General features: G+C 54.9%; 1 protein-coding gene across 1 annotated transcript in view; it reads left to right on the top strand.

Moving 5' to 3' along the window:
- The window catches only part of SH3BP5 (SH3 domain binding protein 5), a 74,956-nt gene that overhangs the window by 41,767 nt on the left and 6,529 nt on the right, over window positions 1–26,660 (top strand). Inside the window, exon 4 of the mRNA XM_055134764.1 lies at window positions 23,560–23,724. Within this exon, the coding sequence (XP_054990739.1) occupies window positions 23,560–23,724 (165 nt within the window). The remainder of the gene's footprint in view (window positions 1–23,559; window positions 23,725–26,660) is intronic.

The following is a 26,660-nucleotide window of genomic DNA, read 5'->3' as shown; positions in this document are numbered from 1 at the left end:
ACGTGGTGGGGGACTCTGGGAGGGCCAAGGTGAGGCAGCAGATAGACACATAGAAGTGGGCCTTGGCGTGAGGCTTCTGTGCCCGCCGGCCTCCAGCCGCCCCGTCTGCGCACACCAGCCGGTGGCTTTCTGGCGTGGGTCGTTACAGCCCATTGTCGTTGTGTGCGACGTTTCTGCACTCATCCCTGCCCCCTTGAGGGAGGTCAAGGGGAGGTCCAGTGAGGTCCACGGGGGAGGTCCACTGAGCTCTGGTCCCCAGGGGAAATAGAGGGTCAGGTTCCTGAGAGCTGGGGCGGGGTGGGCACAGTTCCAGCTTCCAATCCACGAGTAACCTTGTTTCCTGTTTCTGTTGGTTTATTTGCTTTTCGGGCCACACCCACAGTGCTCAGGGGCTCCTCCTGACTCTGTGCCCAAGGGCTGCTCCCCGCAGTGCTCGGGGGACCCTGGAGTGCCAGGGAGCGAAGAAAGTCACTTTATTTAATATGTATTATTTTATTACAAACAGTGAATCCTACACACTACACAGTCTATATTGAACAAGGTGGGGCAAACGGTTCCCTGGTTTGGGGTGATGTGGTTCACATTTCTTTAAATTTCAAACTCACACTCAGACGTTCTTATGTTTTGGGTTCTCTTTTTTTGGGGGGATTATGGTGAAATTCGAAGCCAGGGCTTTAATGCTTTATGCTGAGCCACATTCCCAGCACTCCCCTGCCCCCCCCCCCCCGCCCCCATTTCTCCTAATCATGTTCTTTGTCATGCATCTGGCCCCAAACCCCTCAAATCCCAGTTTTCCCTTCTGCCCTTCTGCAGGGATACTTGTTGAGCATGGACCCTCACACGTGGCCTTGTGGGCTGACCCTTGGGCTTCCTGAATGGTCCGATGGGTGCCCGCTGTCTCTGTGGGAGGACGTCAGTGAGGAGGGGGAGCAGGCCAGGGAGTCGGGAGGTGACTGTGGAGAACTGAGAGGCGGCCCAAGACGGGCCGAAGTGGGGGCTTTGCTCTGTTTCACCTGGGTTGGTTTGGTTTGCGCCCCGCCCCCTCCTGCCCCTCAGCCGATCTGTGGGCTCTTGTCTCTGTGCTCAGGGATAGCCCCTGGCAGTGCTCGGGGACCCATTCTTTGGGATGCTGCAGAAGAGGGACTGGGTTTGTTGCATCAGCTCCGTGTACACAGGCTGTGCTGGGGGTGGGAGTTGGGGGTCTCTTCCACACATGCTCTTGCCTGGCCCTGCAGCGGGGGGCAGTGAAGAGCTCGGGCATGGCTTAGAGAAGCGGCTGGCCTGGGGGGCTCCTGGGGGAGGGGGTGCTGCTTGGCACACTCAGGCCTCCGCCTTTCCTTCCTGGGGCCCTTCGTCGCGGCTTCCCCTGACCCTGTCCTTGGGCCTCCTGGGACTTGGGTGAGGAGGTCGAGGTCAGTGACGTGTGTCCCCGGGCCCTGGGGTCAGGCCATTTGCTGGGAACAGCCGTCATCATCCGTGGGGCCCAGGGCCAGGGCACCTGTCTCCGAGCAGAGTTCCCGGGATTAACGGCCGAAATGGGGGTGGACTGTTAACCCTCCCATGCCCGGAGGCCGCTGCCTCTGTGCTGCAGCCCAGGGTGGAGGTTTTGGGGGCAGGACGGTGCCTTTGGGATTCATACCCTTGTGCTTGCGTCGGCCACCTTTGGTGCCCAGGAGCCTCTCCTGGCAGGACTCGGGGACCATGTACTAGGGAGTCATACCAGGGCTCCTTCCTGCAAAGCCCCCCCCCCCCCCGCCATCCTCCCCCCCCATCACCACTGCGCCATCTTCCCAGCCCTGCGGTTACATTTGGGAGCCGGCTCTTGGGTGGAGGTGGAAGGGCAGGAGGGGAAGAGAGCCAGCTGCAGTTCCTGCCGACTCGGGGGGTCCGGAGGCCTGTCAGAAGTCTCCGTCCCCTCGCTGGTGCCCGGCTCCCCCTGCCCCAATGCCTCTGCCATCCGCTGCCGTCACCAGCAGGGGGTGGCCCGCCTGGGCCTCGGGCTGGCTGAACCGTCAGTGGGAGCGGTTCCCCTCCGGCCTGGTCTGCAGGTAGCTTTGTCAGGGCCAGCTTCCTTGTCCCTTTGGCTGTCAGGACGGGTGACCAGGTCCCCGTGGCGCCTCTGGGCAGGTGGCCCCTGGCCCAGCGCTGACTCACGCGCTCTGTCTCTGTTGGGGGGTGAGAGGGCGCCTGAGGGTCCCGGCGTCTCACGAGCATCGCTCTGTTCTCTGTGGCTCCTTCAGCCCAGCCCCCGCGGGGGAACCTGACACACGGACACAGAATCTCCGTGCTCAGACACGGGCCAGCACCCGCTCGCCCTTCCCCGGGGTAGGCGAAGGACTCCGCTGAGGAACATCGGAGTGTTTGTCGCGGGAGCACGTTTGCATCGTCCCGTCGACACAGACAGCGGCCTGTCCATGCAGCCCACAGCGAGCTTAGTCCCTGACCCAGTGGTGACATCACTGTCCTCCCCGGCCCACTCTGCTTCTCTTTTCCCTCCTCACAGTGTGACTTCTGAGTGCCCCCCCACCCCCGCCTCTTCCTTTCTGAGCAAACCTGTCCTGGTGCAGAGGACTGAGCACAGACCTTGCATGTGGGAACCCCAGGGTCGATCCTGAGCACTGCCAGAGGAGCTCCTGAGCACCCCAGTCGTGTCCCCTGCCCCCCATCCCTCAGAAAAAAATAAACTGTAGGTCCCACGCTTAGATCTTGATGACTGGCGGTGATGTTCCACGGTTTGAGATCTGCTCGGCCGGGATCTTGGATCTACAGGGCCATGGAGGAAACAGAGTCCCCAGCAAGCGGGGAATCCTAGGAGTGCAGGTGGTTATATTTCCGGGGACTGGATGGCTTTATGTCATCTCCGCCCAAGTTCACTGTCACTGTCACTGTCATCCCATTGCTTATGGATTTGTTCGAGCGGGCACAGTAACGTCTCTCATTGAGAGACTTATTGTTACTGTTTTTGGCATATCCAATATGCCACGGGGAGCTTGCCAGGCTCTGCCGTGCGGGCACGATACTCTTGGTAGCTTGCCGGGCTCTCCGAGAGGGGCGGAGGAATCGAACACTGATTGGCTGCGTGAAAGGCGAATGCCCTACCGCTGTGCTATCGCTCCAGCCCAAGTTAGGGTTGGCAGATCGAATGCCGGACACCTGGGTACATTTGTGTTTTATTTTTACCCTGCAGTGTCCTGTGTGCTATTTGGGACATGCTGAATTAAAAAAGTATTTGTGCGCATTTGACCAGGAGCCCTGTGTTGGTATTCGCAGAGGTGGGAAGTTGTGGGATCACCATCAAAATCCTTCTGGACTCTCTGCTGCCTGGCCCAGGCCAGCAGGGGTGGAACCTGCATTGCACCTGTTTAAGGTCTGTGGGAGCTGCCTTTGGGGCTCGACCCATTTTAGCATTAGCCAGGTCGGGTCCGCAGGCGTAAATAAGCTTGGTGCTCCCGCTAAGCTCCCGATGCCTGCACCTGCTTCTTGGTCAGGTAGCATTCGCATGCAGTCGTCACGGGTCGGTCACTAATGGGGCTCCGTCTGGGAAGCATCTCATTAGGTGACCTTCTCCATGTCTGTGGCCCAGAGCTGACCGAGACGTGGCCAAGGCAGCTCGTGGCTGGTGGACATACGCATCCTGCAAGTTCTGTGTGTCCCCAGCTCCCATCTCGTTGGCTCCTTCTGCAGCCTCCCCACCCCGGGCTCTGGGCCCTGTTCCCACGAGGCCACGTATACCATGAGGTGTCTGAGCCCTTCAGTGTGTGCCTCAGGGTGTATTCAGGTCTCTGCCTCCTCTAGGGTGGTCACTCCGGAGTGCTCACCCAGCAGGAGTCGTGAGCCCAGCCGGGTGCAAGGAAACAGCTTCTGCCCCTCCGCCTTCCAAGCCACGCCTGGCCCAGGCCCACATGGGACAGTTCAGGGAGGGAGCCTTCAGCCACGCCGGGAGTCACCCACCGTGCACACGTGCCACTTGTGCCACACTGAAAGTGAAGGGCAGGTCAGAGGAACTTTCCGGTGCTTTGCTCAGCGTGCCTCAGCCGTGGGTGAATAGTAGAGTGGGTCAGGGGCCCCCGCGGCTAGCCTGGGCTCCATCCCCTGAGCACTGCCAGGAGCAGTTCCCTAGTCATATCCAGGAGCACAGTTGGGTGTGACACTCCCCTTGAGAACTTGGTGGAAGTCCTGGCTGTCCTCCGCTGGAAGCACCCTTGAGCCTGGGTGCCTGCCGGATAAACAACTCCGGACTTCCCCGTAAAGGTTGTTCATGCCCAGGGGCTGAATGTCCGAGAGCTAAGGTCACGGCTAGGTGAGAGAATCCTGCTCTGCATGTTTGTGAGGCCCGGGGTTGGATCAGAGCCCGAGGCCCAAAAGTAAACCAACACAGGGTTGTAACTAAGACTATGGGGAAAAAAAAGAAAAAGCAGGGGGCCCCCAGAGCGATAGTAACAGTGGGGAGGGCATTTGCCTTGCACGTGGCCAACCCAGGTTCGATCCCTGGCATCTCATACGGTCTCCTGAGCACTGCCAGGAGTAATTCCTGAGTGCAGAGCCAGGAGTAACCCCTGTGCATTGCTGGGTGTGACCCCAAAAGCCATAAATAAATAAATAAATAAATAAATAAATAAATAAATAAATCACTCTATCACTGTCATCCCATTGCTCATCGATTTGTTCGAGCGGGTACCAGTAACGTCTCCATTGTGAGACTTGTTACTGTTTTTGGCATATCGAGTACACCATGGGGAACTTTCTAGTCTCTGCCGTGCAGGTCGGATACTCTCAGTAGCTTGCTGGGCTCTCCGAGAGGAATGGGGGAATTGAACCCTGGCTGGCTGCGTGCAATAAACAAATAAATAAATAAATAAATAAATTCAGGGGTTGAATGATAGTGAGCGGATAGAGTTTAGTGTTTAAAAGAAAAGGAGCCCGAAGTGACACTTTGTCACTCACTGTCTGGTGCCAGTCTGAGTTCTTCTCTGCACCAACACATTTGAGTGTCCTCAGCAGCCCCACAAGGGAGCTTCTGATGTTATCTCCACGAAGGCAGCTGGAGAAACTGAGGCACAGAGAACTCAAAGCCAGGGTGCAGGGGCGCCTAGCTGGTTAATGACTGCCAGGATTTGGCGCCTGCCGTCAGAGCTCTTGTGTGGCATCCGCGCGGGTGACAGGGATCAGCGGAGCGAGCGGCGCCCCCTTTCTCCCTCCCGCCGACTAACACTGTCTTTGAGAGCTGGGAGGCACGCAGAGGCCCTCAGACTGCCTTTCCTGGGCGAGCCAGCTGGGAAGAAGGGGGTGACTGCTGTGCCCGCCTTGGCTCCCTCAGGCTGGCAGCTCTCCTCACACTGTCATGCATCTGATCCTGTCTTCCCCTCCCTCCCCCCCCCATACAGAGCCCTGGGGCCCTGGGGTGCCCCGAGGTGGCGTAGGGTCCCGGGATGCCCCAGGGCGTGTGGTTTTGGGGGTTCCTGCTCTGTTTGGGCCTGCCAGCTGCACCCACAGTGACATCTGTCCCTTGCATGGCACCTTCCTCTGCTTTTCCAGCCTCGGTGAGAAGCAGAGAGGGGGTGTGCTGGTTCCCGGAAGTATGTGGATTAAGCTTGCATTTTCCTCCTCAGTCCCCCTGACTTCTGGAGAGGTCCTCGGGTCGGGGAGGGGGGCAGAGAAGACCGAGCCGAGTCTGACTGCCCCGAGGCAGGGGCAAGCTGGAGGGGAGGAGGTTTGACATTTCAGTGACTCAGCCGCTCCTTTGGCTCCGTAGTAGCCGGCAGCACAGGTGCCAAGAGGCCAGGGAAGCCTGTGACCTGGAGAAAAGGGACAGGGGCAGCCGAGGTCCCCAGGCTGGGAATAGGCTAACAGCTCCCCGCCACTGGGACACCGCTGGCCTCCAGGAGGAGCACCAGCCATGTCAAGAGGACCCCAGCGACCGTGAGGTCCAAGAATCGTGCCCGTCTGTGTGTCTGTTTAATTTTTTTTTTTTCTTTTTGGGTCACACGCGGTGATGCTCAGGGGTTACTCCTGGCTCTGCAACTCAGGAATCACTCATAGCAGTGCTTGGGGGACCATATGGGATTCTGGGGATCGAACCCGAGTTGGCTGCGTGCAAGGCAGACGCCCTACCTGCTGTGCTATCGCTCCAACCCAGTTTATTTAATTTTTATGTGTGTTTTCTCTGCTTTGGCAGTTTGGGAAAATTGAACATGCAAGACAAGTGCTCTGCCATGAGCTCCACATCCACTCGTCCCCACATCTGTGTGTGTGTTGTGTAGAGCGGGCTCGCCCGGCTCTTGTTCACTTACCCGATCTTGGCCCCTGGTGGGCTGGGGAAGTCACAGTGGGAGGCTTGCTCCACCGCACATATCCAGAGAGGCTGAAGTTGCACCATGGAAGAGACTGTCCCCAAGCCCCACCGGGGCCTGATCACTGCTCCTTCTGCTTGCAGGAGGCGAGGTAGAGTGGGAGGAGAGTGATCTCCCAGGGAAGGGCATTCACGCACCATGATTTAGGGGATGCAATTAGGCCATTCTTCAGGGGAGTTTTCACATCACATAAATGGGCCTTTCCCAGGATTAATGTGCCCAGGGAGACGTTGATCTGATTGTGGGAACCACAGAAGGAGGAAAAGACTCACGAGGTCCATTAAAATGATGGACCGCTGGGGAGTTGGCGGCGGCTTATCACTCGTACCCAGTTTAATACTTTAATTAAATTAATATCTCTTCAGCATCTGTAGGGAATGGGCTGCTTTGAGAAATGCGATCTGGTGACTCCGTCCCTGTTCTGCGCAGGCTCCCAGCCCTCTCGGGGGCACGGTGGGGGGGGGGTTCTGAGTTGCTGTGAAGACAGGAAGATGTTCCCACAGGAGAGGGTCTAAACTGCAAAGCTTCTCCCTAGCCCTCCACTACCAAGTTGCTGAATGAATTTTTTTGTGTCCCTCTTTATTCTGTATGTTTGTGTTTTTGAGCGACCCCTGGCAGCCCTCCAGGCCTACCCCTGACTCTGCACCCAGGAATCACTCCCCACAGTGCCCAGGGAACATTACAGGGTAATGGGGCTGGGACCGGCCTTGGGCAAGGCAAGTGCTCTCCCCACGGGACTATCTCTCCAGCCCTCAGAGTCACTTTGATGTTCCTTGGAGTCACTTTGTTTCGAAAGGGCTGCGCTCTGTCGGTGGTGGCCCTTTGGGAGTGACCCAGTCACTGTGAGGTGGTGGTGGTGGGTCACGAGCACTGGGAGGAGACCGTCCAAAGGAGCAGCTTGGAAACTTCAGCTTGCAGGGAAGGAGCCTTTGACCCAAACTCATTTCCTCTGAGAATCTTCTAGTCTCTGGGGTACTGGAAATGTGAATGACTTTTGAACCCATTGATACTTTAAAAAAAAAATTTTTTTTTTGAGATGTAACTGACAGGGGTTGGAGCGATAGCACAGCAGCAATGCGTTTGCTTTGCACTCGGCCAACCTGGGTTTGATTGCTCCACCCCTCTCAGAGAGCCCAGCAAGCTACCGAGAGTATCTCGCCCGCAGGGCAGAGCCTGGTAAGCTCCCCGTGGCGTATTCGATATGCCAAAAACAGTAACAAGTCTCACAATGGAGACGTTACTGGTGCCTGCTGAACAAATCGATGAGCAATGGGATGACAGTGACAGTGACAGTGAACTGACTGAGACCATGTTAGTATCCCGTGTTCAGTGATCAGATGCCCTGTTTGTTTCTGCTGTCAAGAGACTTGTGTGCTCTTCTGGCTCACACCTCCCTACACAAGAGCCATACAGAGCGTTTTCCCCTTGTACAGAGATCTGTGGTCTGTGTGCTCACAGGGACGCTACTCTGCCATTTAACGTGATGACATCGTGTCTCCGGGGCCAAAGTGGATAGAAGTTGAGGTGATGGCGCAAAGGGAAGGGAGTGAGGGACAGTTATGAGGTGGTTTTGCGCAGCTGCGGAACGTAAGTCACTGAAGTCAGGAGTGGCAGTAACTGAAATGAACTCCCTGACTCTGTGGAAACTCTCGTGGGTACTGCAAGGGAAGGGGTGTCTCTTGGGTGGCAGGAGGGTGCTGGACTCTTGGTGGTGGGTGTGCTGAGGGTTTCACACACAGAGGTGTCCAGCTGCACCCCTGAAAATCACAGGATACTGTAAATGATGATGAGTCAGCAAGAAAGGGAGCAAGTTAAAACCATATACATATGTATATATATTTTTTCTTTTTGCTTTTTGGGTCACACCTGGCGATGCACAGGGGTCACTCCTGGCTCTGCACTCAGGAATTACTCCTGGCAGTGCTCAGGGGACCATATGGGATGCTGGGAATCGAACCCGGGTCGGCCGCGTGCAAGGCAAACGCCCTACCCACTGTACTATCGCTCCAGCCCAAAAACCATATTTTTCACATTAGGAGAATAGGAATTTCTCAGCACCTTCCACGGCTGTTCTGACGGTCACTAGACTCCCGGGGCTGAGCTCGCCTGCCAGGGTTGTGTTATTTTAGAGCTGGACCTTTGTCCCTGTATCCTCCTTCCGTGAGTAAACAGCCTCCAGATGGGCTGAGTCCGGCGTTGGTTTAGCTTTTCGGCCTGTGGCAGGTCCTGCTGAGCGGGCAGGTGGTGGGTCGGACGTGCCGGCCTGCCCAGAGATTTACCCTCCCGGCCGCGCGCTCAGTAATAGATGGCATTGGTCAATTCGGACTGTTTCTTATGCACCTAAGTGATGTCCAGAAGGAGTTGGGGGTCAGTCATTATTTGGGACGAGGGGGTGTGCAGGTGGCTTGGGGGTTGGCCAGCCCCAGACTGTTAGTTTTGCTGAGTCAGCGAAGCATGGCCCTGCCCTTCCTCAGCAATGGGGTCTCCAGGGGCTGGGGACGGGGCTGCTACCAATCCTGGGGAAGAGGCTCAGGGTGGAGTCTGGGCTCTGTGGAGAGGAAGTCCAGAGCACGCGTCCTGCCCGCCAGGGACTTTTGACGTGCTGCCAGCACTCACGGGCAGAAAGGCAGTGGGGCGGTACAAGAGGGTCTTGGAGTGGACCCTGTTGCGTCCCGGAGAAGGAAATCTTGACTGGAGTTCAGAGAGCGGGGGAAGATACTGGACTAGGACTGTTCAAAGAGGCTAAAGGGTGGCAGCTGTTTTTGTTTTTAATCCTATAACATGTTACAAGAATAAAGTCAATACAGTGAGTTCCCACATGTAGACAAGGAATTCACAGATGTTGGGCTCTTTGAGATGGGTCTTGAAGGATGAATAGGAGTTCCCTAGGTAGCAAGGAGGGAGTGCTGGCGGGGCAAAGAGTGTTGAAAGTCTGGGCGCGGCTGGGTCTCAGAGGTGGATGGGAAATGAGAGCCTGTGCTGGGGCCCCAAGGATTGTTCGGGGTGCGGGGGGCGGTGTTATGACCATGTGGAAGAGGCACAGCCAGAAGATTACCAGTGCATACCCTCAGTGCACTCATTTGAGAGTCAGCTCGAGCCACGTGGGGTCTAACTTGGCCGTGGGCGCTGTCAGAAAGCACCCAAGATGATCCAGGTAGGAACCACGGCTGCAGATGGGCACTGAACTGGTCTCCCTTGCATTCATGTTTTCCCCCTTGGCCCAGAGCTGGGCCTGGGAGAGGCCGGGCCGGGCTGGTCATGCCCTCTGCAGGGGGCACATTTGTTGGGCAGTGGGAGCTGTGTGGGTTCTCCTGTGGTGTGTCTCAGTCCTGGGAATAGGCCACCAGGGAAGCGGGGTGGCCCGGCACCTGGTGTATGGGGGTCCCTCCTGGGGGTCGCGGGCCCTGGGCTGACACTTCTCTCCCTCCCTGGGGCTTGGGACCGGTTCATTGATGCCATCTATTTGGGTGCAAGGCCACAGACACGGGCCCTCCCTCAGGGTGGTTGGTAGGAGTGGGGGTGAGGGGTGGAGGGGCAGGGGTGGCCCTGCTTTCCCAGGTGCAGACGGTGCGGTTGATCTTCTGTGGTGATAAAGCGCGTCTCCTCTCTACGTGGGCGTCTTTTTTTCTCTCCTGCTCTGCCAGGGACAGCGGGCTGAGGGCTTGCAGTCAGAGCGGAAGAGATGAGATTAGAGATGGGTGCTTCCTGCCAGCTGGCCACCAGTGGGCCTGGGTTGGCGGGGGTGGGGGGTGGCGGAACAGTGTCCAATCCTCACAGTAGGAACAAAATTACCAAAGTAATGTGTGCTTGTATCAACAGACAAGTTCAGGGACTGCCCAGTGACATCCATGTAAACCAGACGTCCTTGAACATATATGGCCTTCCACCCCTTTTCAAAAAGAGACTACCTAGTACCCCTGCCCCCCCAAAAAAAATCTCCCTTCTTTAGGATGCACCCGAGGCTTCTCCCACTCAGTGTGGATTCTCCCTGCGCCCCTCCTGGGACAGGGTTACCCCCTTCGGCAGAGATTGGAGTAGATGGTATTACGTTTGCACCGAAGTCTGCTGCTCTCCCCACCAGACGGTGGGCTCCTGTGTCCCAGCTCCCCCCTGGCAGTCCCAGTTTGGGTCTTAGTGGCTGAGAGTTTGCCTTTCTGGCACATCTGACTTAACGATCACGTACCACCGGTGGCTCACGCTTGGGTGTCCCAGCGGACTGACTGTACTAACAGAAATGGTCATTCTTCCCAAAATTTCATAGTTAAGCTTTTCTTCGTTGCTGTGTGACCCAGAGGGACACTGTCCATGCAGCGACCAGAGGTGCGAAGAATCAGGCACCGGTGTGAGCATGTTCATAGGCCGCGTGGGCACGCTGGTGGGAAGGACGGGCACCCTCTTCCTGTCGGCGAGGCTGGTCTCTTTGGGGTAACAGCCTGGCTCACTCTCCCCCTCATTCTTGCCTCTGCTTTAGGTCTGTGTATTGGGGGAGCATAACTTTCGCCTTTCTTGAGGTCAACCTTTGCCACACATTTTGGGTTTCCGAGCTTGAGAGCGAGTCAGCACTTTCTTGAGTTTTGTGATTATGAGATAGAAAAATAGCAGAAGTGACGGCCGGGGAGCCTCTCAGGCGCTGAAAGCCATTCCTGTATGACTTCCTGTTGTGGAATATTTCCAGCCTTGGGGGAAGGAGAGGGAAAGCTCAGTGAGCAAGGCCCCAAGGAAGCATGGCGATGCCGTGGCCATTTCCCACCAATCCGGTTTGTTCTTACAACTGTTCACAGATAACTTCTCTCAGAAGCATTGAACTTGCAAACTTGTTCTTTGTGTGTGTGTGTGTGGATGGCAGTGGAGGGGGGGTGGAGGGGAGGGCTCCCAATCAGTGCTCAGGAGGCCTGAGGGTCCCTCCTGGTGGTTCAGTGTGAGGGCCCGAGGACGTGGTGCTGCTTGACCCTACGGTGCTGGAGACTCCTGGGACCACCCCAGCAGTGGGGCCTTTGGTGTCTTTCCGGGCTAGACCCAGAGATGGTTGGGTCCTGCGTGGAGCTGGGGCTGGAGTTGGGGGTGTCTGCCTGCAGGGCATGCACCTTAGCCCCAGTCCTGCACCTCCGGCCCCCACCTGAGTTTGCACTGTAACGGGAAAGAGCTTTAGGAAGCTCACGCTTTCGCGCTCAGCAACACCATGAGTAGTAGTTCTCTCTTCTGTGTGTTTTGTCCTTAATCAGGAGTGCGCAGGGGGGTGTTCTTGGCTCAGTGTTTGGAGGTTGCTTCCAGCAGTCCTGGGGGCCACGTAGTGCCGGGAATCGAACCCAGGACTTCTTAGTTGGCACTCGGCCCATTGAACTGTCCGTGTGGCCTAGGAATAGTCCTCTCCGTGTCCTCGAGGATCTGGCCTCTTTCTCGTTTCCCCCAGTGATTTTGAAAATGTTTTGTTTGTTTGTTTGTTTGTTTGTTTGCTGTTTGAGGGCCATATCTGGTGGTGCTCAAGGCTGACTCCTGGCTCCGTGCTCAGGAATCACTCCAAGCAGGGCTCAGGGGACCATACGGGGTGCAGAGGATGGAGCTGGGGTAGGCTGCATGCAAGGCAAGTGTCCCGCCCACTATGCTGTCTTTCTGGCCCCCGATATCATGTGTTTCTTTTTTTTTTTTTTTTTGGGTCAGACCCGGCGATGCACAGGCCTTACTCCTGGCTCATGCACTCAGGAATTACTCCTGGCAGTGCTCGGGGGACCCTATGGGATGCTGGGAATAGAACCCATCTCGGCCGTATGAAAGGCAAATGCCCTCCCCGCTGTGCTATTGCTCCAGCCCCATCATGTGTTTCTGAGGGTTGCCATAAGGCACTGACCGGAAGCAGAGGCCGGGTCACGTTTTGCCCCGATGGTTGCTGCTGTCCGCCTTTCCCCGCATGCATCATTTCCAGTTAGAGGAAGACCGTGTGGGAGGCTCACGGCAGAGCGGCGCCTGGGGAAGCAAGCGCGTGCACTTCCTGTCGGAGGGGAGAACGTGAGCCCATTCAGCAGGATGGGAGAAGTGAAAGAGCTGGGGTGGGGTCCGCGTTGCACGGCCCCCAGGCCACCCCGCTTTTTCAGGAAGTGCCTCCGGCTGTGATCTTTGTACCTGTAGCTCCAGGCCCCCAGGCCTCGGCGTTCCAACTTGAGTCATTCTGTGGCCTGTTCAGGGCCTTGCGCGCAGACAATGGGACCCAGTTCCGGCCATTGTGGGTGTCAGGACTGTGTGCCCATTGTTCCCCATTCTCCGGGTGCTGCCTCACAGAAGCCTGCTTGTCCCGGACGGTCAATGGCAGCTCTGTGCCCAGCGAGGGAACGTTTCCTTTGTTGGCACGATAGTGTCTTGTGAGCCGGGCCCTGGTGGTTGCAGAGCTGCTTACAGGAGTCCTGGGTTCTAGTGGGTGCTCGGGGGGGTGACACCTTGCTACATAGGGGACAGATCCTGGAAATGTTACAGTTTCCATGTAGAAGGGGGCAGGTCTGGGGGGCTGTAGGAAGATAGCAAGGGGCACTAAGCTCCCCAACACTCAGGCTCAGGGCTTCTGGGTGCCCCGTTCCCAGGACTGACCTCCCTTCTGTGTCCTTCCACCTCTCTGCCCCCAGCCTGGCCTCTTCGTGGCAAACCCATGGTTGTATGCACTTGTTAGGGGGTTGGTGGTGACACATGGGTCCCTGTACCCTGTGCCCAGAGCAGCTATCCCCATGGTGTCAACCCCTGTTGGACCAAGTGACAGCCGGGCCACTGTGTCTCAGGGAGGGATCAGAGGCTCCACTGCCCCACATCTTCCTGACATGAAGATGCTGGAGCAAGCATGGCATTTGTTCCCTTGGTGGGCCAAAGGAGCCCAGGCTGCCAGGAGGTGACACTGGGCCAGTCAGGGAGGAAAGAATAGCCCTGCGGGGCGTGGGGAGGGCCACTGGGCAGAGATCCGCCATGTCAGCAGCCAGCGAAGGAATTGATTTATGTATTATTGAATCACCATGAGATACAAAGGTTTCATGTTTGAGTTTCAGTCATATAGTGATGGAACACCCTTCCCTCCACCAATGTACATTTTCCACCACCAATGTCCCCAGTAGCTCTCCCACTACCCCCACTCCATCCCACCCCCTGCCTCTCTGGCAGACAATTTCTCTCTTACTCTCTCTACTCATGGGCATTATGGTTTGCAATAGGTACTGATAGATACATCACTTTTGGTCCTTTATCTACTTTCAGCACACATCTCCCATCTCGAGTGATCCCTCCATCCATCATTGACTTAGTGATCCCTTCTCTATCCCAGCTGCCTTCTCTCCCAGCTCATAAGGCAGGCTTCCAACTGTGGGGCAATCTTTCTGGCCCTGTCTCAACTGTCCTTGGGTGTTAGTCTCATATTATGATATTTTATATTCCACAGATGAGAGCAGTCATTCTCTGTCCACCCCCCTCTTTTTGACTCATTTCACTTAGCATGATACTCTCCAAGATCATCCACTTATAAGAAAATTTTATGACTTCATCTTTCTTAACAGATGCATAGTATTCCATTGTGTAGATGTACCAAAGTTTCTTTAACCAGTCATCTGTTCTCGGCACTTGGGTTGTTTCCAGATTCTGGCTACTGTGAACAGTGCTGCAATGAACATAAAAGTGCAGATGTCATTTCTACTGTGCTTTTTTGCACCCTCAGGTTATATTCCCAGAAGTGGTATTACAGAGTCATATGGAAGCTCAATTTCTAGTTTTTTAAGCAATTCCCATATTATTTTCAAGAAAGAGTGGACTGGTTAGCATCCCTACCAACAAGAGTTCCTTTCTCCCTACATCTGCGCCAGCACTGGTTGTTCTTGTTCGTTTTGATGTGTGCCAGTCTCTGTGGTGTAAGATGATATCTCATTGTTGTTTTGATTTGCATCTCCCTGATGATTAGTGATATAGAGCATTTTTTCATGTGCCTTTTAGTCATATGTATTTCTTTTCTAAGGAAGCTTCTGTTCATGTCTTCTCCCCATTTTTTGATAGGGTTGGAGGTTTATTTTCCTTGTACAATTCTACTAGTGTCTTGTATATCCTGAATATTAAGCCCTTATCAGATGGGTATTGGGCAAATATTCTTTCCGATTCCGTGGGCTCTCTGTTTATTTTGGTCACTGTTTCTTTTGAGGTGCAGAGGCTTCTTAGTTTAATGTAGTCTGTTTTGTTTATGTTTGCTTCCACTTGCTTGCTCAGTGGTGTTTCATCTTTAAAGATGCTTTTAGCTTCAGTGTCATGGAGGCTTCTGTCTACCTTTTCCTCTATGTACCTTATGGATTCAGGTCTGATATTGAGGTCTTTAATCCACTTTGATTTGACTTTTGTGCCTGGCGTTAGACAGAGGTCTGAGTTCAGTTTTTGCAAGTAGCTGTCCAGTTTTCCTAGTAGCACTTGTTGAAAAGGCTTTCCTGGTTCCACTTCACATTTCTTGCTCCTTCATCAAAGACTAAGTGGTCATATATTTGAGAGTCTGTGACAGAATATTGGTCTGCGGGTCTGTTTCTTACCCAGTACCATGCTGTTTTAATTACTACTGCCTTGCAGTACAGTTTGAAGTTGGGGAAGGTGACGCCACCCATCTTCTTTTCCCAAGGATTGCTTTGGCTATTTGTGGGGGTTTATCATTCCGTATGAATTTCAGTAGTATTTTGTCTATTTCTTTGAAGAATGTCAGGGGTATCCTTCTAGGGACCATATTAAATCCTTATAACAACCAAGGAATTTAGAGGTGGGGTCTGTGGCACGTGGCATGGGTGGTGGGCACAGAGGGACAGCAGGCGTCCACTCAGAGAAGCTGTGTGGAATGTGGCTGGAATTGGGGTGCCCAGACTCCCCCAGAGCTGATCATATGGTTCTTAAATTTTTTTTTCCTTTTCATTTTGGGATTTGGGGGTTCTGCCTGCTGGTGCCCTGGGGCTGTTCCTGGCCCTGTTCTCTCCCGGCTGTACTGGGTCGGGGGGACCAGGTGGCGTCAGGGATCAAGTGAGGGTTAGGTGCAGCGAGGCCAGTGCCTTGACCCCTGCACGGTCTCTCCAGCCCTCAGTTTGTCATGAGAGTGCTTTCATTGTGTTTTCCTTTGCAGGTATGTGGTTGCTCTGAGCTGCCGCTGCCACGTCCTTTGAACCCAGAGACTGAGATTAGATACCCCTGGTCTAGGTTTTACGGGGTGTTGCGGGGTCACTTGGGTCTGGACCTGGGTTATACTGTAGTCCCTGTCCCAGCGCCACGCCCCCCCATCTGCCCCGACCTCAGCCCTGGCCTCAGCCTCCCGCCAGCCTGCGTGTGAGCAAGCGGAAGCCGTCGGGGGAGTGGTGTCGCGCCTCTGCCTGGGGCGGGTGCCTGTGCTGCAGTGGCAACAGGAAGGATCAGATTTGGGGGCTCCCAGGAAGTGCTACCAGGGAAGGTGCAGAGATGGGGGCCGGGGGGTGTGAAGGGGTCTGGCCTCAGGACCAGCCTGGCCATGCCGGTTTGGGCTGAGAGGTGCCAGGGATGAACGTGGGCCAGCAGCTCTGGGCAGGACTGAGGAAATGCTGCCAGGGGCACATGGTTCCCAGCAGGGCAGAGGGACAGGGGACCCTGAGTGGACCACGATGCCCTTGGTGCAGTGGGGTGCGTGTATCTGCACCCAGGGGGGTGCGCCCTGCCCCAGAGACATCCAAGGTGGATCTCTGCCTGAATGGGCATCTCCCCGGCCCCCTGGTCCCCACCCACCGGACTGTAAGACACCTCGCGTGGCCCCGTGCAGTGTGGAGGGTCCTGCCGGAGATGAGTCCCCCACCCCAATGGGTGGCTGGGCTTCCCCTTGTGTACAGGTCCCCGAGTCCCCTCTACTTCCTCTGCAGTTTTTTTTTTCTTTTTTCCTGTGTGGTTATTTACAGCCCCAAACCGGAAGGCCTCTGCCGGTCTGCCGAGTGCAGGTTAGAGATTAGCGCTGGCACCCAACACCTTCCATCTCCCTCCTTGACTCTGCATTCACAAGGAGGACATGGAGTTCCCTGAGCACTGTCAGGAATGACCCCTGAGCACAGCGCCGGGAGTAAGCTCTGAGCACAGCCAGGTGTGCCCCTAAAACAAGACAAACAAACAAATCAGTCTCCGGCTTCCAAATCATACAGTGAACTGGCTGGAGTGGAGGGAGAACAAGGCTGGGCGGGCTCTGGGAAGCCCAAGCCGGGAGAGGGAGAGATGCGGCTCTTCCAGCTTTCTCTCCTGCGGAAGAGGCAGCGGGCCGACTCCGCAGCGTCCTTCTCAGCTGCCCTGGCACTGCAGTCTCGTCTGCCATCACTGTTGATGCTGAGGTCCCTCAGCCCGCAGCTGGCCAAGGGGCACAGCACAGCACGGCTGACTGTGACATTTCCAGCACAACAGAAAGTTCCCCAGGACTTTGGCAGACCTGAGCCGGGGATCGAACCCGGGTCGGGTGCTTGCCAGACAAGCTCCTTACCCTCTACTTTCTCTCCAGTCTCTGGTTTTTAACTTTTTCTCTGACAAAACTCACCCTTTTCTTTTTGGTTTTGGGTCACACCTGGTGGCATTCAGTGGGGGTTACGCCTGGCTCAGGGGTCACTCTTGGTGCTGGTTGGGGGACCTTATGGGGTGCTAGGGATCAGACTGAGGCTGGTGCGTACAAGGTGAGCACTTTCATTCCTGGACTGTCCAGCTCTCTAAGTGGCTCATGTATTTTATTTTTGGTCATTATTTATAAAAGTTATATACTTAAAAAAAACTTTATTGAATCACTGTGAGATAGACCATTACAAAGCTGTTCATGATTGAATTTCAGTCATACAGTATTCCAACACCCATCCCTCCCCTAGTGTACATTTCCCAGCACCAGTGTCCCCAAGTTCCCTCCCATTGCCCCCCACCCCCGACCTCCTGCCTGCCTCTATGGCCGGAGCTTTTCTTCTTTTTCTCCTCTCGGTCTCTGTCTCTGTCTCTGTCTCTGTCTCTGTCTCTGTCTCTGTCTCTGTCTCTCTCTCTCTCTCTCTCTCTCTCTCTCTCTCTCTCTCACCTTTTGGGCATTGTGGTTTGTAGTATTGATATTAAAAGGTTATCAAGAATAACCCTTACCTACTTTTAACCCTCAGATCTTGTCCAGTGTGTCGGGGGCTGAGGGCAGGGAAGATACAGAAGAGACCGGTATGACAATAATAGCTGGAAATGGCTCATCTTTGACCTCAGTAGAGAGCAGAAACTTTGACGTTGGCTTTTTGAGTTCCTAGAATCCCTTGAACCCATGATGTTCTGAGGAGCTTTGGAGCCTGGCTGCTGACAGACACAGACACTTCTTCAGACTCTGCAGTTTTCTCGTAGATACACACCAGGGCTTCCTTATTTATAACTTGTTTTGTCTAATGCGCTGTACAGCTGAGCACCAACTGGTAATGACTGAAACCATACATTACGGGCTGAGTGAAAAAGGCATCCTGTATGTTTAATGTATTTTCAGAGCTGCAAAAAGAATCGATCATTGATCAGGTGTGTGTGGGGGGGAGGGGGTGAAGGAATTAAATTCAGTAGAAATAACCCCAGACTCCTTGGCACAAGAATGTAAGATTTGATCTGGATGAAGCAGGTCAGTGGATCAATCCGTTGATTTGAAAGAGTAGAGAGCTGATCTTAATGGGAATAATGTGACTCAAAATAATTTGACTAAAAACAATTAGGAGTCCTGGATATGAAAAAAATGATTCAGGAGCTAAATAGATTTCATGGAACTCCTCCTAGAGCATGCTTTCAAATGTGAATGTACCTACTCTGGGCTAATGCTGATTAAAATGTGTATATCCCATGGGGCTGGAAGGATAGTACAGCGGGGAGGGTGTTTGCCTTGCGCATGGTGGACCCAGGTTCCATCCCCAGCACCTCATATGGTCCCAGAGCACCATAAGTAATGATGGAGTAATTCCTGAGTGCAGAGCCAGGAGATATCCCAGAGCACCTCCAGGTGTCCCCCTGCTGCCCCCCGAATGTGTTTATCTCAGTACTCACCTGCCCACGCTCTAGTGGTCCTTGGACTGCACCACTAAAAGGGGCCGGAAGGATGGGGACATTTCCAGGATAGAAAGACTCCACTTCGCTCAAGTGCCGGCGCCTCACGTGACCCAGAACAGGCACAGGCAGCTTGGGCCTGAACAGAGCCAGGAGCGGGTGTGTCCAACCCGAATGTCCCTCCCCAACCCGAGGCCCACAGGGTGCTGAGCTGCTTTCCGAGCTTTTGGTCTTCCTCAGTGGTCAGAAAGGGCCAGACCTCCTGAGCTGGGGGGGCTCAGTTCTTGCCAGCCGCTTACACGACACTCGCCAGAAGAGGCCAGGGACAGTCGGGCGCCGGGTGTTTAAAACAGAAAAGTCAAGAGGAAGGAGCAGGACTGGCTGGACGCCGGTCATTGCTCAGTGCAGGGGAGAAGCCGGTCATTGCTCAGTGCGGGGCTGACCGTGCCCTGACCTCGTGGGTGGGCGAAGCCCAGGCCTCTGGCTGGGGCTCAGGGGTGCGTCCCTCGCTTTGGCTGCCCCTGCGTGGGGACCGAGACTATTGCCCTGCCTACTGGCACCTCTCCCTTCCTCTTCGAAGAAGGGGCCCTCGCCTCTTCCTTTTGCGCCCCCATGGCCAGGGTTTCCCTGCAGCCACCTCATCCGTGCAGTGTGGGGATGGAGCCAGCACCTTCCTGAGTGGACCCCAGGGAGTGTGTGTGAGGGCTGTCCAGGGTCTCCTGGTAGCAGGTGATGAGAAGGGAGGAGGGAAGCGACCGGGGTGCCAGCCTGCGCTCCTCTCTGGTCACACTCCGGGCGTGAGGGCAGCCCCGTGCCATGGGTGCTCTCTCTGACCAGGAGCAGCTCTGGCAGCCACGTGACCCCCACTCCATCCTGTTGGCACTTCTGGAGCAGAGCAGCCGTGCGAGGACCACCCAGCTGAGCAAGGGGCCACATAGCAGCCTCCCTGCATGGGCTCTACCCCAGCACCCGACTGTGCTCCACCGGCCTATCAGCCCTCACCCTTGCCAACATTCCTGAATGCACAGGCCGCCTTGGCAGGGCAGAAATAGCCCTGGGGGTCAGAGGCGCTGGGCCTCTGGTGCTGGCCAGCTGGCCACAAGACAGCCATGTGGCATCCAACTAGTTGCTCTGTTCCCCTGGGTCCTCCCTGGGAAGAGGCAGGAAGGACTTGCTCCCAGCGGTCAGTAAACTTCCTTGACCCCGAACTTTGACTATAACCACCGAAGATGCCCGGACGCTTTTTGTTTGTTTGTTTGTTTTTTGTTTTTTTTTTAAGAAATACTTTATTGAACCACCGTGAAAAAAAGAAAAAAAATACAAAGCTTTCAGGTTTAAGTCACAGTCAAATACTGATTAATCCACCATCCCTTCACCAGTGCACCCATTCCACCACCAAGAACCCCAATACACCCCCCTCCCACCCCACCCCCCATCTAAGTAGCTAATGATATTCCCATTATTTTCTATATATATTGAGTACATTCCATATTTCCATACAGAACTCACTATTATTGATTGGAAATTTTCCCCAACAATCAGGCCTGCTGAATAGGCATCATCTAATAATTTCTCTTCATTGCTAAGAGTGAAGACTTTAAGTCCGCGCGGCCGCTATTGCGGCCGCGCAGTTTTGGGTTTCTAATATTTTAGCTCAGTTCACAGGCCCGGACGCTTTTGTTCCTTCCTGCGGCCCATGATGGGCTGGACTGGAAGCCGGGTCAGAGGGTGGTGAGTGCAGCCCGGACAGCGGCGCGCCCGTCCCCTGCGACACTGGGGGACACGCAGGTGTTTCCGAGCGCTGAGCTGCGCAGCCGACCCTGCCCAGCGGCTGGAGGTCCCAGGAAGGCCGCTGGACACCCCTGAGTCATGGAAGCCCTTGAGCTTCGCTCTGGGCTGTCTCCTTCGGCCCCGAGCAAGCAGGCCAACCCCTCATGAACGGTTCTGCTCGGGTCCCCCTGTGCCAGCGCCTCACAGGGTCTGTGTGAAGGCTGGTCCAGGAGCGAGCCACCGCCTGCGGGTGGGGCCTGGTGCTGGGAAGTAATTCCTCATCCCTGATCCTGGCCTGACTGGAGCGAGAGCTTTGTGGGGTTTCACACGCGGGCGAGAACTCGAGCAACCGGGCTGGCTCTGGGATGACTCAGTTGGCTTCTGAAGTACCTTATGAAGAGGAGCTTTCAGAGACGCTCACAACGTTTAGTAGTAAAATGAGACGGTGGGGGTGCAGCCCACAGAGCTTTAACTGGGTGAGATTTTCAAAGGTGACGCGGCTTAGAATCAGAATCGGTCTATACTGGCCTGCTATTAGATTTTAAAAAATACAGTCGAGCTTTTGAAGAGGAAAAGATATTAGTTATTTAAGTTTATATTGTGCTATGTATAACTCTCACCCCGCCCCCACCCCAATTCTCAAATAATACTGGCTGAAACACTGTCATCCCGTTGCTCATCGATTTGTTTGAGTGGACACCAGTAACTTCTCTCATTGAGAGACTCATTGTTACTGTTTTTGGCATATCCAATATGCACGGGTAGCTTGCCAGGCTCTGCCTTGAGGGCTCTATACTCTTGGTAGCTTGCCGGGCTCTCCAAGAGGGGCGGAGGAATTGAACTTGGGTCGGCCGAGTGAAAGGTGAATGCCCAACTGTTCTGCTATCACTCCAGCCCAACAAGGCTTAATTTTTTTTCCTATAAAAAGTTGGGAGGTTGGTAGTTCAATGCAAGAACCTAACTTCCCATTTCTCCGTCCTTAGAACATTGCCTCCTGATCCAAAATGGTGCCTCACTATTATAGATGGAAAGACAAAGGAACTTGACTGTGAGTTTCACTCAGTACCTGTCTACAACCAGCTTGAGCTTAGTCTTTTTGAGTACTTGCCGTGGTGGAGGCTGGGAAGATGAGTCCTTAATGGGAACCATGTGTCTTCCAAGGCATAAGGGGTCTTCTTTCAGGAAAGAGGAAGGAAATGGACAACATGTAGAGCTGCCCAACACTTTCTTGAATAAGCAAATGGATGGATGATGGATGGATGGATGGATGAATGGATGGTGGATGGATGATGGATGGATGGATGGATAGATGGATGATGGATAGGTGGATGGATGATGGATGAATGATGGATGGATGGATAATGGATGGGTGGATGGATCTGGGATGCAAAGAGACCATCTGATTTCTGTGGACTCAGTTTAGATAGAATCCTCCTTTTAGTAGCATCTGTGATAATGCTCAAGGAAACATGTTTCTGAACCCAGGAGAGGAAGTTCAGTAACTTGGCCCAAGAACCTATTCTGAAAGTCCATGTCGGCTTCAGAAGGGCCCCACGAGATGACTGACTGAGGAAGGAAAGGTTGATGTGCCCAGCAGGCTGTCTGGGGAAAGGAATGTCCCCTTAAACATTGCCAAATGCTCACAGTTCGCATCCTGGGGGGTAACTGTTGCCGGCGAGTGTTGCTTGGAACTTCTGAGCAGTCTTGCTTGGGGGGCAGCTCTGAGGGGCCAGCTGTCCACTCTTTCCTTCAGCCCCTCTGGTTGGACGGAGGGTTCCTGGAGCGAGCTCTGTATTACCGTGGGGAGCCGTGTGGGCCTGTGGGCTCGGGATGGGAAGAGATAACAGCCCACGCTGTGTCTTCCTGTTCTCTCTCGGTGGCCCCTCTGTCCCCACCATGCTGCAGAGCCCAGGTGGGCCACATGCCACCCTGATCAGGCAGGTCCTTTGGCCACTCTAAAACTTTTCGTTTGAGGCCGGTTTGCTGAATTTTTTCCCTTAAAGCTTTGACCGTAGTTCTCGTGGAGTCTCCTACAGGGTGTGTTTCAAACGCTGCTTCCTCCCAGCCCTGTCAGCTCCAATTCTTCCCTCTTCCCCTCTCCTGACCTTTGTTGAGCCTCTTCCGAGAAGTCCTCCTGGATTCTTCTGCCGGTAGTGACTTTCCTCCTTCCCAGGACTCGGTGTCATGGGCAGCTGTTTCACGGAACCTCCCCCTCACTGTCCATTTCAGTTTTTTGATCTGGTGGCCAGTGCTCATCCAGTTGGGGTACAGTGAGTTCTTTGAATGAGGAGGGGGCTGGTGTCCCCAGGGGTCACAGAGCCGTTCTTGCCCTGGGGACGGGGGCTTCAGGTCCGAGTCTGCTCCCCAATCGATGCTGACCATCTTTACCAAGTGTCAGCACTCTGTGGTTGCCCAGGGGAAGTCCTTCCTCTCGGTCGTGTGAGTCTGGCTCGGGGTGGGGGGGTGGGGGGGTGGGTGTGTCCCCTTCCGCCTGAGGCCCCTGTGGGCTCCCTGCCGGGGATCCCCGGGAAGTACCTAACTGACCTGCGAGGGAGGAGCACTGGTCTTGGGGAAGGGAGGGAATTTGGTTAAGGGGCAGCGGCCACTCCGGAGGCCTCGTGGCTGTTGTGGACCACAGGAGGGGGTGGCCTGTCTGCTGTCCCACGACTGGGATACGGGCCCACTGGGTAACTGTGAGCTCTCTTGTCATCGTCATCACGGGGACAAAGTGAAAAACTGGTAAAGGTGATTTAAATAGGGTTCACCTTGGATAGTCCAAACACCCTTTCACCATGGATCAATGGCAAAGCCATGAATTATCAAGCTCGAAACGTTCTTTCTTCGTGCCAGGTCTTGACTATTTAGGGTGACTCATGCCCTGTCGGCATCGGCACCAACTCTGTTGCCCCGAAGCACGAGGGGCTGGTGACAGGGTCACAGCTCTGCCCTTCCTCGGGGCTGGTGTGGGCGAGGGGGAACTGGGCTGGGGGCTGTGGGGCTGTGGGGCCGTGAGCCGGATGGTGGGTGGGACTCGCTGATCCAGGAGTGGGGACCCTGTTCTGTGTCCCTCCATCTCTGCAGCCCATGGACAGCCTCGTGGGGGCTGTTTGCCCCCACTGGGTTCAGGTTCACACGCTGAGAACTGGGCCAGGGGTCTGGGCGGGAACAGCGCTGGGGACCACTTGGCCCCGTCCGTGAAGGGGATTTTCCCACCCCTGTGCCGAGAGGAGGCCGTCTGCCCACTCTGGGTGTGCATCTGGCCGCGGGGCTCCCCGAGGGGAGGTCGCCCATCTGCCTGTCAGCTGCCTGTTCGCATGCATCGGGGACCCGGGTGCCTCTTCCCGGAATGGGGTATCTGTGAGGGACCACCTGGGTGCCCCCTGCCTTCTCTGAGTCCTCACAAGGGCTCCTTCTCACCCAGGCTCAGCTGGAAGCGCAGAAAGCCACGCAGGACTTCCAGAGGGCCACCGAGGTGCTCCGGGCCGCCAAGGAGACCATCTCGCTGGCCGAGCAGCGGCTGCTGGAGGACGACAAGCGGCAGTTCGACTCGGCCTGGCAGGAGATGCTGAACCATGCCACCCAGAGAGTGAGCAGCGCCCCGGCCCCGGTGGTGGTGGGGTGATGGGGAGGGCGGGGCAGCGGGGGTCGGGCACGACTATCACGTCTGTGTGCCTGGGCGTGGGGGCATGGCTGTCACGTCTGTGTGCCTGGGTGCGGGGGTGCCCTTCATAACTGGCGAATGGGGACTTTGTGCTCCTGCCCACGCAGTGAGGCAGGTCTGGTGCTGGGGGTGGACTTGCCAGGGCGGGCGCGGTGCCCGGGCTCATCCCACTGAGTCCTGGGGGTGGGGGTGGGGGGTTCCCCGTGGTGATCATAGGTGCTGGGAGAGATGAGAATCTGGGGGCCAGGACTTCTGGGCTGGGCTGGGACTGGGGGAGCCAGCATGGGAGCAGGGCCGGGACCCTGTGGGGGTCCCTCTCTCCTGCTCCATTGTCATTGGGCTCTTGGCCAGTCCCTCCCTGTCCTGCGCTCTGGCCACTGCTGCCCAGAAACAGCAGCAGCGCTGGGCCAACCGCTGGTTCCACTGGACTCGGTGCTTCTAGCTGACGCCTGGGTTTTGTAGGAGGTGAATGGAATGTTCTGGAAGCCTCTCCTTCTTGCAGGCCTGGTGGGTCACCTGCAGTGGGAAGGGGCTCAACCAGGCTGGATTCGAAATGCCAGCATCCCTGCCAGCAGCCCCTCTCTCCCCAGCGTCCCCTTCCAGGGGCGCCTGGCTCCCCCAGCCCTGGCTTGGTCCTGCCTTGGCTTCTTCCTGCTCTGCGAGGCTTCTCGTCCCCTGCAGGGCTGGAAGAGCCCAGCCAGGAGGGTGGACAGCGACAAGCCCAGCAGCAGCTAGATAGTAAAGGAGCAGTAGGAACTCCCTCCAGGAACTCAGTAGACCTGCCAGTGTGGTCCCCAATGGGAATCCAGGTCAGAGGCTAAGAAAAACCCGGGAAGCACAGAACAGGTCTCTCTTCCTGTCCCTGCTGTTGTCCTTCCAGGTCACAAGCCCTATCGGGTGGTGACTGTAGGCCAAGGAGAGAGGGACGTCCTAGGATTCCTTTGCGGGACAATGTGGGAAGCCCTGTTCAGAGTCCTCTTGCGCGGCCTGGAGGGATGTGCAGGGCATAATGTGTGGGCCTTCCGCCCTTCTGGAAAGCTCCATTATGTGTATATATAACCACATCTGCATGGTCCATGCGTCTGTCATTGGACACATGGGTTGACTCCAGCTCTGAGCTGTTGTGCTAAGTGTGGCAACGAATAACGGTGTGCATTGTGTCCTTTTCAATATGTCCTTTCAATATGTCCTTTTCAATACATGTTTTTGTGTCCTGGGGGTAGACACCCGGAAGTGGAATTGCTGGGTTACGAGGCCGTGCAATTCTTAGTTTGCTGAGAAATCTCCAAACTGTTTTCCATAAAGATCGAACCAGGCAACGTTTCCACCTTCCTTCTCACCACATTCCTGCCAACATAGAGTTCCCAGCATTTTTTAAATATATTTTTGATATATTTTGAGAATGTCCCATTGTCGTCTTGATTTGGATTTCTCTGATAATAAGTGATGCTGAGCACTTTTCCAAGTGCCTGCTGGCCACCGCCTGCCTTCCTCTGAGAAGTGTCTGTTCATTTCCTCTCATTTTTTGATAGTGACGTCAGTGGGCCCCCATGGGTGGCTTACGTGAGGTGGAAAGGAGAGAGACTGTCACTTTCTCCTGATCCACCTCTGCCACCCTGGCCAGGAGTGACTGGGAAGGCCAGTATGCAGTGTGTGGGTGAGCCCCTGCACAGCGCGGGCCACAGCCCCGCCAGCTCTGCCAGGTGGCCAACAAACCACACCTTGACGTCTGCTTGGTCTTCTGGGCGTGGGAGTTAATCCCCAGCATCCAATCGCTGCGAGCTGTGGACTCAGGCTGGAGCGAAGAGTTGCTCTTTGCAGGAAAGGAAAGGCAGTGCTAGGCCTTACCCAGGCCTTCCAGACCTTTGTCCTTCCCACAGGAAAGAGTTTCTGGAGAAGACGAGCAGTGAAGTAAAAACAGATTTTATTTGGAGGTTTTGAAGAAGGAGGGAGAGAAGAGTGAGAGTAACACATTCAAGAGGGAATGCGAGCTTCTCCAAAGGCAGAGAGAGAGAGAGAGAGCCCCAGTCCGCATCTCAAAAGGGGAGGTGTGGGTGACCCGGGTGCTTGGACACCACATGTGCTCAGCCACGTGGGCACAAGGGGCACATGGACTTGGGCAGTATATGTGTGCACCTCCTTTGTTCAAGGTTGCTTTTATAGGTTTTGCCCAAGCTTCCCCACATGGGGCTTCTAGCTAGGTAAAGGTCCGTTGCTAGGGTGGTTGCCAAGGGGGTAATTGGGAGTGGTGAACCTGTTTGAAATTCCTTTCCTTGGCCTTTGTTCCTGCTGGAGCTTCTCTGGGAAGGGGTCCAACCTTCTCTGGTTTCTTGGAGCCAGGTCAAAGTCTTATGAGGCCTCAGTTCCTTTATCTTCAAGGTGGGCTTTTTGCAGCATTGGGACGGTTGGTTTTATTACTTCCTAGGAATTCCACTGCTATGGGCCTTTCCCATTTACCTGCCTACATCAATAGGGTTTTAGATTTATTTTGTTCATCTTTGTGAGTGTTTTATAGATCCTAGATATTACCCCTTTATCTGATGTATTGAGTGTGGATATTTTTTCTCATTTAATTGGCTGTCTTTTAGTTTTAGCCCATGCTTCTTTTGCCATGCTAGAAGCTCTTTAATTTGATGTAGTTTCATTTGCTTAATTTTTATTCTGTTGCCTTTGCCAACAGCATCGGATCCTTGAAAACCCCCTTGAGGTCCAAATCTTGGAGTGTTCTGCTTGTATTTTCCTCAGTGTGTTTTATAGATTCTGGTCTGATCTCAGGGTATTTGATTCACTTTGAATTGGCTTTCATATAAGGTGTGAAATAGGGATCCATCTTTAGTTTTATTTTCTTTTTTTTTGTGGGG

Source organism: Sorex araneus, chromosome 4, assembly GCF_027595985.1.
Source record: "Sorex araneus isolate mSorAra2 chromosome 4, mSorAra2.pri, whole genome shotgun sequence".
Taxonomy (NCBI): Eukaryota; Metazoa; Chordata; class Mammalia; order Eulipotyphla; family Soricidae; genus Sorex; species Sorex araneus.
This window is presented reverse-complemented; position numbering and strand designations above follow the sequence as displayed.